Here is a 12,413-nt window from a genome sequence, read left to right as displayed (position 1 = left end):
TATTTGGTGTTTTGCATCTCCCTGTGTGGACAGATTCAACAGAAGAGTTCTGTACTTGAAATAATCCGCATGTTATCTCTGCAGAGTTTGATCTGTGTTAGCTGATTCAGACATGCAAGTCGGTGCTGCAGTTGTCAACTGCTGAACATGTGGGAAGGGGTGTGGCTCAGACCTAGAGCAATAAGTTTTGCATGCAGGAGGTCCTTATTTCCCTCTCTGACATCTTCAGGTAGAGCTAGAAGGAACTGATACTGAGTTGGATGGGCCAGTATAATGCAGCTTCCAGTCCAAAAGCAGAGGACATGACAGAGTGAATGCTCAATATTACCTTACAATGGTGACCAAGGATGCCATATGCACATCACCGCCAGGGTTCATTGATGATTTACAGGTGACATCATAATTGCATCCCTGCTGAGTGAGCTTATCTGTTCTTAGTACTATAGAGGAAGTACTGTGGGAGGAAGAAGTGTGTAGGATCTGGGAACAGAGGATACAAAGGAGGTAGACAGAGAAAGCAAGGAAGGATGGAACTGAATGGCCTGAGGTGTAACAGCCCATGGATTTTCCCCAGGTATGACATGTTATTTTATAAGAATTAAAAAGGGAGTGGCGAATTTAATAAACTTAACTTAACATAACTTAACATAACATACTTCAAGCCATAAGCTTTCTTTCAGTTCATAAGCCTGAACTGAACCTGCAGCTGACACGCCTCATTTGAAAGCCGAACTACATTTTCCGGCAATAAAGTGGTCTGACTTTGCTCTATCAAGCCTGCTTTCTCAAGTGGAAAATATCAACAAGCCCTCAAGCTCAGTAATTTAGTGGAACTCCTTGAAGTGCTTACATTGTGCAGCAGGTGTGGTATGGTTGTGTGGAGTTATTGCATTGGGGAAAGAGATTCGTTGCCCCTGCTCTCACATTTCCTCAGTTAGGCTTGGGAAGCTGAGAAACGGCATCTGTGTGATGACTTTTTCATGGCGCTGCTATAATGTGTATGGGTGGAACTGACTTTTATCTTTGCTAGGTAGAGTTTCTCTGCCAGAGTTTCCATGACATTCTCTTTCGGCTGGCAGCAACAGCTACTGGCATGGAAACTTTCCTTTTGAAGAACAAGATCAACCATGGGATCAAATGCAGTGTGCTGCATAGTCATCACCTAGAGAATCTACCTAGTCTCTCCATGTGATAAGAAATAACACACCCATATGAAAGTTCCCATGTGAAGGAGCAGTTTCCCAGTACTACATTCTGGAGATGTCCTGTGAAACAGGAGCAGAAGCATTGGAAAATTAAGGTACCTCCTACCCACCCATATTCAGTCTCTGCAAATACTCCAGAAGGATACAATGGTGGATGGTATCAATGGACCTTTCACCCACCCACTCATTTGGCAAGCAGAAGGAAGAAGTCTGAGCTGGCAGGAGACCAGCAGGACCAACAGAAGTGAGTAGAGGATAGCCTCCACTCAGTCCAACACACCACCCTACAGCCCAGCATAATCAGGGGGGTTGGATTGCAATCTGAAGCAGCTTCCATCCTAAATCTGAGCCAGAAGCCATATTGAAATGGATATAAGTAATCTGGTTCACTCAAGAGTACTGTGAGCTGATTATACTACTTTGGCTTTGAAAGAAAGCTTCCTTCTTTCATGTGAGCTTCCCTAGAAATAATCAGTAGGGTGAGGAGTAGGGTGAGGCATCACTGTGGAGCCACCCTCCCAATGCCAGTGCCACCACTGCTCACCTAGATAGCACGTGGACGAGGCAGGGCAGTGGCAAGGTCAGGGCTGCGCTTCCGCTAATATGTCCATGCAGCTCCACCTCAGCGCCACCAAAGGTGCAGCAAAGTCAGTGTGGGGAGTACAGCTCCATGGCATTGTTCCACCATACCAGCCACTATTGGAAATGCTTATTGAAGACAATGAATTGATCTTTACCTTCAATTAAGCCATTTTGCAGTTTTTTTAAAATTTTGTTCAATTACGGTACCTTGAATTAATGTAAATTACCTTGAAATTAGATAAATAGGTACCGCTTTATAGCGGGAAGGTAAACGGCGTTTCCGTGTGCTGCGCTGGTGCCGGCTCGCCAGAGCAGCTTTGTCACGCTGGCCACGTGGCCCAGAAGTGTCTCCGGACAGCGCTGGCCCCCGGCCTCTTAAGTGAGATGGGTGTACAACCCTAGAGTTGGACACGACTGGCCCGTACGGGCAGGGGTACCTTTACCTTTACCTACCTTGAAATTACATACTTTGTTAAATTTGCTGTTGACAAACAAAGTGTATTTTATTGCAAAGGATAAGCAGGCCTAAGGAATTTGCGAGAGGCACAAGGTTTTTGATATAGAGGGATTGGCGCATGGCATTTGGCACCTGAAGGTATGGATGACAGTGATTGAAATGAGTGTGTATAGATAAGATCTACCAAGATGAGGAGTACTTCTCTCACTAGAAGGATTCCAGAAAGAAAAAGAAAGAAACCCATGAAGGTCATTCTGCATTTGAAGTACAAAGTGGGAAGTGCTGTCTTTTGTGGGATGAAAGGGGCCTACTAGATTCTCCCTCAGAGCACTGGCGCATTAATTCCTCTGTTCCCATGTTTGATCTTTCCCTGTGCCTGTTTTAGCGGTGAGGATCTTAAAAAACAAATTTTCTATTCACAACACCCAGTATGCCACTATTCAATAAAGCCCTTTACTGAAATAAGCGGTAGGCAGGAATGAATTGATTATGTCAAGTATGCTATAGAATAATATAATAGGCTCTTCTGTACTAAAATTATCTGAATTCTCACAAGGGGCAAAGACTTTGTTAGCCTGTTCCCTTAAAAAAAAAGTTCCTCAGAGCAAAGGGCACGGTGACTGTTTCTTTCATCACTCCTTCTGCATCTATCTCGTGTGGTGTGGGTAGAAGCTTTGTCAAAATGGATAACTTTCAGGTTGTGTTCTGGGGTTGGAGGAATTATGGAAGATCTACAGTGTCTTGGTGTCAACACTGTATTCATTTGGGCACCTTGTTAAACTGTTTTTTATTTGTCCAGGAAATTCAAATTATTGTATTTTTTACTTATTTTTACTGGTTTTGTTCCTCTCAATTTTAATGTTGTGCCAGAGCCAGTCCTACCATTAGGCAGAGTGAGCATATCCTCCAAGTGTCCCTATTTTCCAGGGACAGTCCTGGAATTACAAAATCTATCCCAGCTTCTGATTTGATCCCGGAGAGTCAGGGTGTAATTTGGAGAGGAGAAGCCAACTGCAGGGGTCACTATTCCTTCCCCAGTTTACTACTCTGCAATCCCCTCCACCAAAATCCTGCTCTCTGTTACTTCCCCTTGAGGCATGTGCTTTCATTGCCAAGCAGAGGAGTCTCCCCCTCCCGTAACCAACCCCTTCAAAACTCCATGTAGTTCGGACCAAGGAGTTTATCTGAGGGTGCTGTACATGGTCCTGGGAATACTTCAGAATAAAAAGAAATAAGCAAAATTTCTAAAATTCCTAGTGTACCGTATGAATAACACTGAAGCAAAAATGCTACTGAGGGCAATGCTCTTTCCAAATATAGTGCATTATTTAGCCTTCGGGTTGGTATATTTACTTTCTAGCTGATACTGTTATGGTCAGTTTTACACAGGGAGGGGAATTCTGTACCAAAATGTGACTTAATCACAAATTATGTACCATGTACACGATACTGTATGTAATGTTTGCTGATAGAGATAAAGTTAACTTGGGCCCCAATACATTGCTTTAGCAGCTACCCACTCAGCTTTTTTAAAAGCAACCCACAGAGGAAAATGAAACGTTTTGTCTTACAAAATAGTTGTTTCAAATTATTTTTTGTGGCAGTTTAGAACTTGTTCTGCAGGATGGGACTCCAAAGATCCACTGGATACATTTGAGGCACATCCAATGCACATTTAACCCCCCAAAGTATTCTGGGAACTGGAGTTTGTTACGGGTGCTGGGAATTGTAGCACTGTGAGGGGAAACTACCATTCCCATGATTCTTTGGGAAAAGTCATAGAACCATATTTAAATGTGTGGTTCTGCCCTAAGGAAACAGTGTTTTTCTTTTTTGTGCAGTGTGAAGCGGCTCCCTACTCAGTTTTGCTCCGTTGGTGAGTACAGCCAGATGTGTGGCAAAGTCTGGAGATTATTTATACCACTCTTTGAGGATCAGGCCCTGCCTCCATCTGAACTGACTTCATTGCCATAAATGTACATTTCAACAGATCTAGAGCAAACAAGGTTATCTCGCACTAATAATTCTTCCAGTGGGGAAAGTCATCCCAGCAAAGTGCCCCAGGCTTCCTATAAATTATTTTTTACTCAGTCTGTAGGTTAGATGTTTCCTTTCATGCAAACATCAAGAGATATTTGTAAAACAAGTCTGAAGTTTCCTACTAATGAAATATGGTGCTTAAGAAAGCAGGACTGTTTAATGAGTTTGTCTTTGTAATATATATGCTGCCTTTTAGATCAGGGTAGGATGAGAATAAAATAACTCGCATTAAGATCTGGAGATTTGCAGTATTTTTTAAAAAATGTATAACAAATAAGAAAATTTGAAAGAAGCAGAAGAATTAGAGAAAATGTAGCATACTCTTGAAATTGCAAGTCTATTTCGCTCACACTAAAAGTTGCTGCTACTGCCATAGCTGGGAGAGCAGGAAAGCAGCAGTGCCCCATCTTACAAATACCGCAATTGCTGTAAATTTATGTAAGTTTTAAAACCAATTTAATTTTCATGGCTTTCTACAAAAAAATGGTGGGGATTGTAGTTTGCCCACTGCAATACAGCTTCCTGCCCAACAGCTGCTGAGCAGGGTAGTACGGCGACTGGACCTAATGGTCAGGGGTCCCTTTACCTTTACCTTTACTTACTTAAAGATGCCATAGTCTCTAGGTAGAGCAGGGCAGGAGATCACTGACTGTACTGTATGCAGTTTCCAGAAGCACTTCCTGTTACTTGGGTATATGTACAGTGACTTGCATGTATGGCTTGGGCATCTGATTGGTGGCTTGTGTACTAACCAATTCTGACAAATGGCAGCTTTTAAAACCATCAGGGATTAAATAGCATGCACTAGCCATTCACACTGAAATATGTCTCATGTTGTTTGAACTCACCTTTAGTCATTTAAAGGTGATAAAAGAACTGCATAAGCAAACAGTGTAATCGGGTACCCCTCAGAAGGAAATAATAAAATGGAAAGTAAACACGGAGCAAACTATAACACGAGTGAATATGTGTTCAGTACATTTCTATGATGAACAGCAGGTGTGAACTGTGTTTCACTATGCTGGCTTCAGGCTAGATTGTGTACTCCTCACGACAGGAGTTATCCTTTGCTTATGTTATACAATATTACACCATACACTATACACACTTATCACACTAATTAATAATAGGTAGCCTAGCAATTTGAAAGCATGCCAAAAAAGTGCAAGTAGATAAATAGGTTCCACTCTGGTGGGAAGGTAAACGGTGTTTCCATGTGCTGCTCTGGTTTTGCTGTTCCGTTGTGCCAGAAGTGGCTTAGTCATGCTGGCCACATGACCCGGAAAAACTGTCTGCAGACAAATGCTAGCTCCCTCAGCCTATAAAGCGAGATGAGCGCCACAACCCCATAGTCGTCTGTGACTGGACTTAACTGCCAGGGGTCCTTTACCTTTAGCCTTCGCTTAAATAAATATCCACAATTTACTCAGATCATGTGTTCCCTGCAGAAGAGCTCTGTGTAACTCAGAAGCTTGCAGAATTTCACAAACAGTGTGTCTTATGTTAGCCTCACAGTTTACTCTTTTCTGGGGCCAGTGTGCCACAGCCACTACAGATAGGGCTGGGAGAGGCCCCTGACTGAAACTCTGAAGAGCCACTGCCAGGTAAGATAAACAATACTGGGACTAGGTGGACCAATATTGTGATTCTGTATAAGGCAGTTTCCTATGTTCCTATGGCCGCCCTACTACCTTCTTTGATTGCAGAGTGCCTTTGCACTCATTTCTTGCTTTGGGGCATCCCATAGGCATCTGGTTGGCCACTGGAAGCAGAATGCTGGACTAAAATAAGGCATTGGTCTGATCCCTCAGGGCTCGTATGTTCATATCATGAAGCAATCTTGTAACAATTAGTTCCCATTGAGAGATAGCACCTGAATATCTCAGGCTATTAACATTCCATTGCCAAGTCCAAGATTATGGCCAGGCATTAAGGTAAAGGTAAAGGTACCCCTGCCCGTACGGGCCAGTCTTGACAGACTCTGGGGTTGGTGCGCCCATCTCACTCAAGAGGCCGGGGGCCAGCGCTGTCCGGAGACATTTCCGGGTCACGTGGCCAGCATGACAAAGCTGCATCTGGCGAGCCAGCGCAGCACACGGAACGCCGTTTACCTTCCCGCTGGTAAGCGGTCCCTATTTATCTACTTGCACCCGGAGGTGCTTTCGAACTGCTAGGTTGGCAGGCGCTGGGACCGAGCAGCGGGAGCGCAACCCGCTGCGGGGATTCGAACCGCCGACCTTTAGATCGGCAAGCCCTAGGCGCTGAGGCTTTTACCCACAGCGCCACCCGTGTCCCATGGCCAGGCATTACCTTAAGGCAAACCCACAGTGATAGTTCTATTAACAGAATTCTGATAACATAATAATATCCAGAGGCTGAGCCACGTTAGACTGTTGCACTAAAAACAATAAAGAGTCTTTTGACTCCTTAAAGTCATAAACTTCCCTAGACGACACAGCCAATCAGATCCACAATCAATCAGAAGTATATAAATGGTGGCAAGCTACAACAGCAGTGGTAAGCAGTGAGATCAGGGAAAAATGAAATGCAAGAATTACAGACAGTGACAATTGAACCAGAGGTGGAATGCATGCAAAACACAGAAAGTGACTCCTTAAGAAAGCGTGATGGCTTTGCTGATTTAGTTAACATTTATAGTGGAAAACTTGCTTCTCTGTTTAGGCCAAGATGAATAGTTTAACTTCTTGATTGATTGTAATTTTGCATTCTCACCCTGAAGTGTCCCTTTGAAATTCTTTTGCTCGAGTATGGCCACTTCATGTTCAGCAGCAGAGTGCCCAGGTAGACTGAAAAATGTTTTTCCACTGGCTTATGAATATTGCCATTTTCATGTCAAATTTGGATCCATTGGTTCTTTAGTGTGTAGATTGGTCTGTTTTTCCTGTGTACAACACAGAAGGACTTTGCTGACAGATGATGATATACATTACACTTAAATACAGGAGTATATTTGCCTGCTTAATATATTGGGCATTCATATATGTTGTCTTTTTTTTGTCATTTCAGCACCAGTTAAAGTCTTACAATAATTCAGGCTTTTGTTTGTTATCAGTCCCATAAATGAGTCCATGTGTGGCTCCAAACTATTTTTATAGATGGTAATTTTGAGGATTTGTCATGGTGTTTTTTTTTTAATTTGTTCTTTTGATAGTATTGGAACTATTTAGATTTTAATTGCTTCTGCCTCTCTCTGGGTTCTTAGGATAAAGTGTACACTAAAATATAGTAGTACAAAGCTAAGTTGCAACCTGGCAGGCAAGGACCATCTTCTTGTTATGATCTCAACGTATGCTGCTGTGGGAGCCTTTTTGGCTGAAGAGTGAAAACCCTTCAAATATTTAAATTAAATAGATACAGTAATGCAAACTATTTGTCTATCTACTAGAATTATCTATTCTGACTGGCAACCGGTTGTCTCCATGGCTCAGGGGTTTGACATCCATCACTTATTGCTTGATATTTAACTAGAAATGTCAAGGATTAAACCAGGGACCCTCTGCATATTGTCCTGTTTCATGTGACACTGAAGCCAGCTGTCCCAAAGCCAATCACAGGGACAGTCAGAAAGGCCAGGCCAGGTCATGGTCCAAAGTCAAATTCCAGGGGAACACAAAAAAGGCAGGTTTCAGGAGAAGTCAGTGGTCAATGCAACTTTCCCACTTTTGATTAGGTATCTTTTTAGTGTTCACTGTGAGTCTTCACATTAATTGTGCTCTTCATTTAGACATCTTTCACTTTCCCAAAAATATTTCTTCAAATGAATATTTACTTCTGCAGCAGCTTTTGTGCCCTGAAAAGCCTGATCAAAGTTTATGCATGCTGTCTGTTTGGAGAGAAAAATGTCTCTGCAATTCTCTTTGTCTGCAGTTATTTTGGTATGCTTGATGGGGCATCAACACCCACACAACATCTCAGCAAAACGTGTATCATGTGCAGGGCTATTAGCCATGTATTAGTGCTTACCCATCTACCTTCCACTGCTCCTGGCATGACTTTCCAGATGGTCAGGCTACTAATGTGCTGCATGTACATAGCTAGAATGCTCTGCTGACAAGCAAGGAGGGCATGCAAGATTAATATTGTTGGCTGCCTTCCACGGCTGTGCCAGGCAGGGCTGAGCTCAAGGGAGGAATCTCAATGGCTGTAATCAGGAGGACCAAACTGTCCACACTCTGGTTTTGCTCAAGAGTGTACATTCTTTAAAGATGCAAGAGGCATTAATCGAATTCAGCTATCCATTCTAGCCAGGCAGCAACAATTGGGGTGAGAAGCAGCACCAGTGCAGGGTGGGGCCTGGGGAGAGTTTTGAGGACCAGTAGAGATCCTCACATCTGAAGTTCCCCACCCCTACTTTGGATGAACTTGTCTTTAGACAAATGAAGCCTTTAGCAGTGCATTCCTATCCACGTTTTCTCATAAATCTTACAGTGTCCAGTGGGGTTTACTCACTACTAGACTGCAGCCTTGTGAATCGTACCTCAGTTTTCTTCACATTAAATTCCAAAAGCCATTTCTTCTATTGATTGATTGATTTTTACAATAATTTCTATACTGCCTTTCAATAGGAGGAGAGAGTGATCTGTCACTCGAATCCTGCTTGCAAGCTTTCCACAGGCATCTGATTGGCCACTGTGAGAAGAGGGGGCTGGACTAGGTGGGCCATTGGCCTGATCCATCAGGCTCCTCTTACGTTCTTAATATAAATTCACAAAGTCCAGAATACAATAGAAGCCTGATCAGCAAACGGTAGAGTTTTCATTCAGTGTGGTGTAGTGGTTAAGAGCAGTGGACTTATACTCTGGTGAACCAGGTTCGAGTCTCCGCTCCTCCACATGCAGCTGCTGGGTGACCTTGGGCTAGTCACACTTCTCTGAAGTCTCTCAGCCTCACTCACCTCATAGAGTGTTTGTTGCGGGGGAGGAAGGGAAAGGAGAATGTTAGCCGCTTTGAGACTCCTTAGTGTACTGATAAAGCAGTATATCAAATCCAAACTCTTCTTCTTTTTGCACATTAACGTTCAAGACAAATCCATCCTTCAAGGTTGAGCACGAAGAGTAATTTAAACCAATACTTTAGGAGTTCCTCAAAAGTTTATGTGTCTATGACACTTGCATAGCCTGAGGTTGTTGTACCACTCATAAAAGTACACCACGTAGGCAGCTGAAGAATCCACAGAACAGATCTGTGATGGACTAAGTTGGCTTTTGAATTCCCAAGATGAGGGCTCTCCACAGAGAATGCCATGTCCCCAGCTGACTACCTTGCTATCAAATAAGTATTTGCAAAACATGGAATGTGAATTATGCAAAGTACTTCTGTTCCTTCAGTGCTATGGTCATACCAATATATCTACTACTAGTGCTTGGTGAAGTGAGGGTGTTAAAAAAATCTGAAAAATAAATATTTCAGTGGTGATATTCATTAGAATATTCTATCTTGATTCTATAAACTGCCCTGGAAGCTCCACTGAAGGGCAATTGTAATATTAGTTGAACCAGACAGTAGTATTTATATTTAAAAATCATTTTAGTTGAATTTTTATTATTTTTGTACACCGCTTTGTAAACGTGCATTGGAAAGCAGCATAGACGTATTTCAAATGGATGGGCAAAAAATAATTTTTGAATTGAATACAAAGAAAGCTAAAAAAGGAATAAAAAACTGTTTGGAATTTGTAGGAAATGATTATTTGCTCCCTATTTAAAATTCTCTACTGGTGTCAGCCCTCTTAAAGTGATAGGGACCTGTAGTAGTGATTCACTCCTGAACATGACTCTCATTGTGGGATGGGGAATAGCAAATTTACATTACTGTTTGTATAAGTCTAACCTCCCAGATACATGTACATTCATACAGTTTGTTCAGCCTCAGTCTTACAAATATATGTTCTGCATTGGCCCAAAATCTCTGTGTCCGTTTTCAATGAAGGCCCACTACAACATAGCACATCTGATCCAGTAGATCCATGTCTACATTAGCCCCTGCTTTCTGTCGCTGTGCCACTTTGCTTATTCCTTCCTCCACAGTGTTGCCTTTGCTTTTCAGCACTATTGAGATTACCCAGAAGTTGCCACTGCCAGTCTGTGCTGCACTCTTGCCCTGAAAACTGAGCTTTTTCAGGGCCACACAGGATCTAGACCCGAAAAAAATCACTTGGGAGGGGGGACGAGAGTGAAGTGCAGGTCACGGGACTCGCCTGGGAGTGCATTCTGATTGACGCATGTTTCATTTGAGATGTATCTCAATTCACTTGGGGAAGTCCTAGTTTTGTGCATACTGAAGATGAGCCTTTCTCCCCTAGGAGACCACCCCCCACATTTTTTTTTTTCTTCCATCACACAAATGCTTGAATCTTTTGCTTGAGCCATTTTAAAGGGCCTATGGTTTGACCCCAGTTTAGGAAGGATCCTAGTAAGGAAGAACGTTTTTAAACAAATGATACGGCCCTCATGAGGTAATAATGGATCACAGCAGGATCTGCCTGGCAAACCACACAATCTGAAAAAAAGCAGCTTTGCGGTGGCTGGTTTCAGTCACAGTACGGACTTACTGGCAAAAGAAGACATTACAACCCACCAGCAAAACGAAACACAAACAGGTCCTACCACTTCTAAGGCCAACTGGGCAAGAGCCCCAGAGCATGAATGTTCCAGAAGAATAAAAGGGGATTTTCTCTTTGTGAAGAGTCCAGACAACTCTCACATTCCATTAGCAAATGGAATCTCTAGGATGAAACTTACATGTAATTCTTAGCTAAAACATGACTTTCACAAGCAAACCAAGTCAAATGGAGCAGCTGGGTAATTTCCAGGATTTGGGTGGCTTTCATTTCTTTAAAGGTTTAAATCCTTCAAGATGGCCCTAATGCATGTAGTATTTTCAGAAGCAATCCTAAAGGCTCTCTCAAATCCGACATCCTACCAGGCTCTTGCCCAGTACCTGCTTTTCCGTCTATCCCAGTACCTGATGGGCAGAGGCTGCTCAAGATCTCAGACAAAGAGAGAGGTCTTTCACATCGCCTGCTGGATATTTTTTCACAGGAGATTCCAGGGATTGCAAACCCTTTATCTATATGCAGCTGTGTACTATAGGGCTGTGGCCACTCTCCTTGTTCCACATGGGGACACTGCAGCGGCAAGGCCAAGTCTTGCATTGGGTGGCTTAATTTTCATGAAAAAGGGTTCCTGCAAGAGCATGGGGAGGGTACAATGAGTTTCCCTGCACAGATCATGCAGAGAAACAGCCCGTGGTCAGAAACACACACTCCAGGGAGCCTTTTACATTATAGAATTTCTCCCGCAACACCCCCGCCAAAACGGATATTTTGCAGGTTCTATTTGGAAGTGAAAAGCAGCCGCTTGTTCAGCAATTGCATATACCATTTAAAAAGGTAGCAAAAAAATAAAATAAAACAGGTGCTTCCCAAAGCAGCTCTTGGGTACAGTTATTTAATTATTAACACAGTTGCATTGCTAGAGTGGGGGTTGCAGAGGTGATTTTTAAAGCACCCTTCAGACTTTGCCCTTAAGCCTTTAGCAAGCCAAAGTAAACACAGGTTCTGCTGTTTGGATGCTATCATCAGGTCCTGTTTGATGACTGCGCTCACTAGCAGTGCTAATGCGTTCTCTCTTTTCTCTCACAACCACGGAGTCCCTGGGAACACGTGTCCCTCCGTGTATCTCCGAACACCAGTTGCTGGGAATCACAAGTGGAGAGAGCACTGTGGCACTCAGGTCCGGCTTGCAGGCTTCTCATAGACATGAGGTTGGTCACTGTGTGAACAGGATGTTGGATGAAATGGTCCTTTGGTCTGATTCAGCAGAGATCTTCCTATGCTGCTTGCCTGCATTGGCAAGTGCTATGGAAGGCAGACGTTTTCTGAATGCCTCAGCTACTACATATTTAACTCGGGTGGCAATTTTACACACATTTACTTGGAAGTAAGCCCTATTAAACATGGTAGAACATCCAAGTAAACGTGAACAAGATCAGCATTCTCATGTTGACTTTAGAAAGTTTAGAGTGTTCAGTGATTTTACAGAATGGTGCTAAATTAGGTATGAAGGCCCATTTGCTACTTTCAAGAACAATGTAAAGTGTAATTAACT

At 42.9% G+C, this 12,413-nt stretch overlaps 1 protein-coding gene across 2 annotated transcripts in view; it reads left to right on the top strand.

Moving 5' to 3' along the window:
• The first annotated feature begins 422 nt into the window (after positions 1–422).
• Positions 423–12,413, top strand: part of SPATA13 (spermatogenesis associated 13) — a 99,798-nt gene continuing 87,807 nt past the window's right edge. For both annotated transcript variants that reach the window (XM_081860101.1, XM_081860099.1), the window contains exon 1: positions 423–574. In XM_081860101.1, the coding sequence (XP_081716227.1) occupies positions 560–574 (15 nt within the window). In that variant the 5' untranslated portion in view covers positions 423–559. The remainder of the gene's footprint in view (positions 575–12,413) is intronic.

Source organism: Podarcis erhardii (assembly GCF_964252035.2).
Source record: "Podarcis erhardii genome assembly, chromosome: 4".
Lineage (NCBI taxonomy): Eukaryota > Metazoa > Chordata > Lepidosauria > Squamata > Lacertidae > Podarcis > Podarcis erhardii.
The sequence above is the reverse complement of the archived record's forward strand: the minus strand, read 5'-3'. Positions and strand labels throughout refer to the sequence as shown.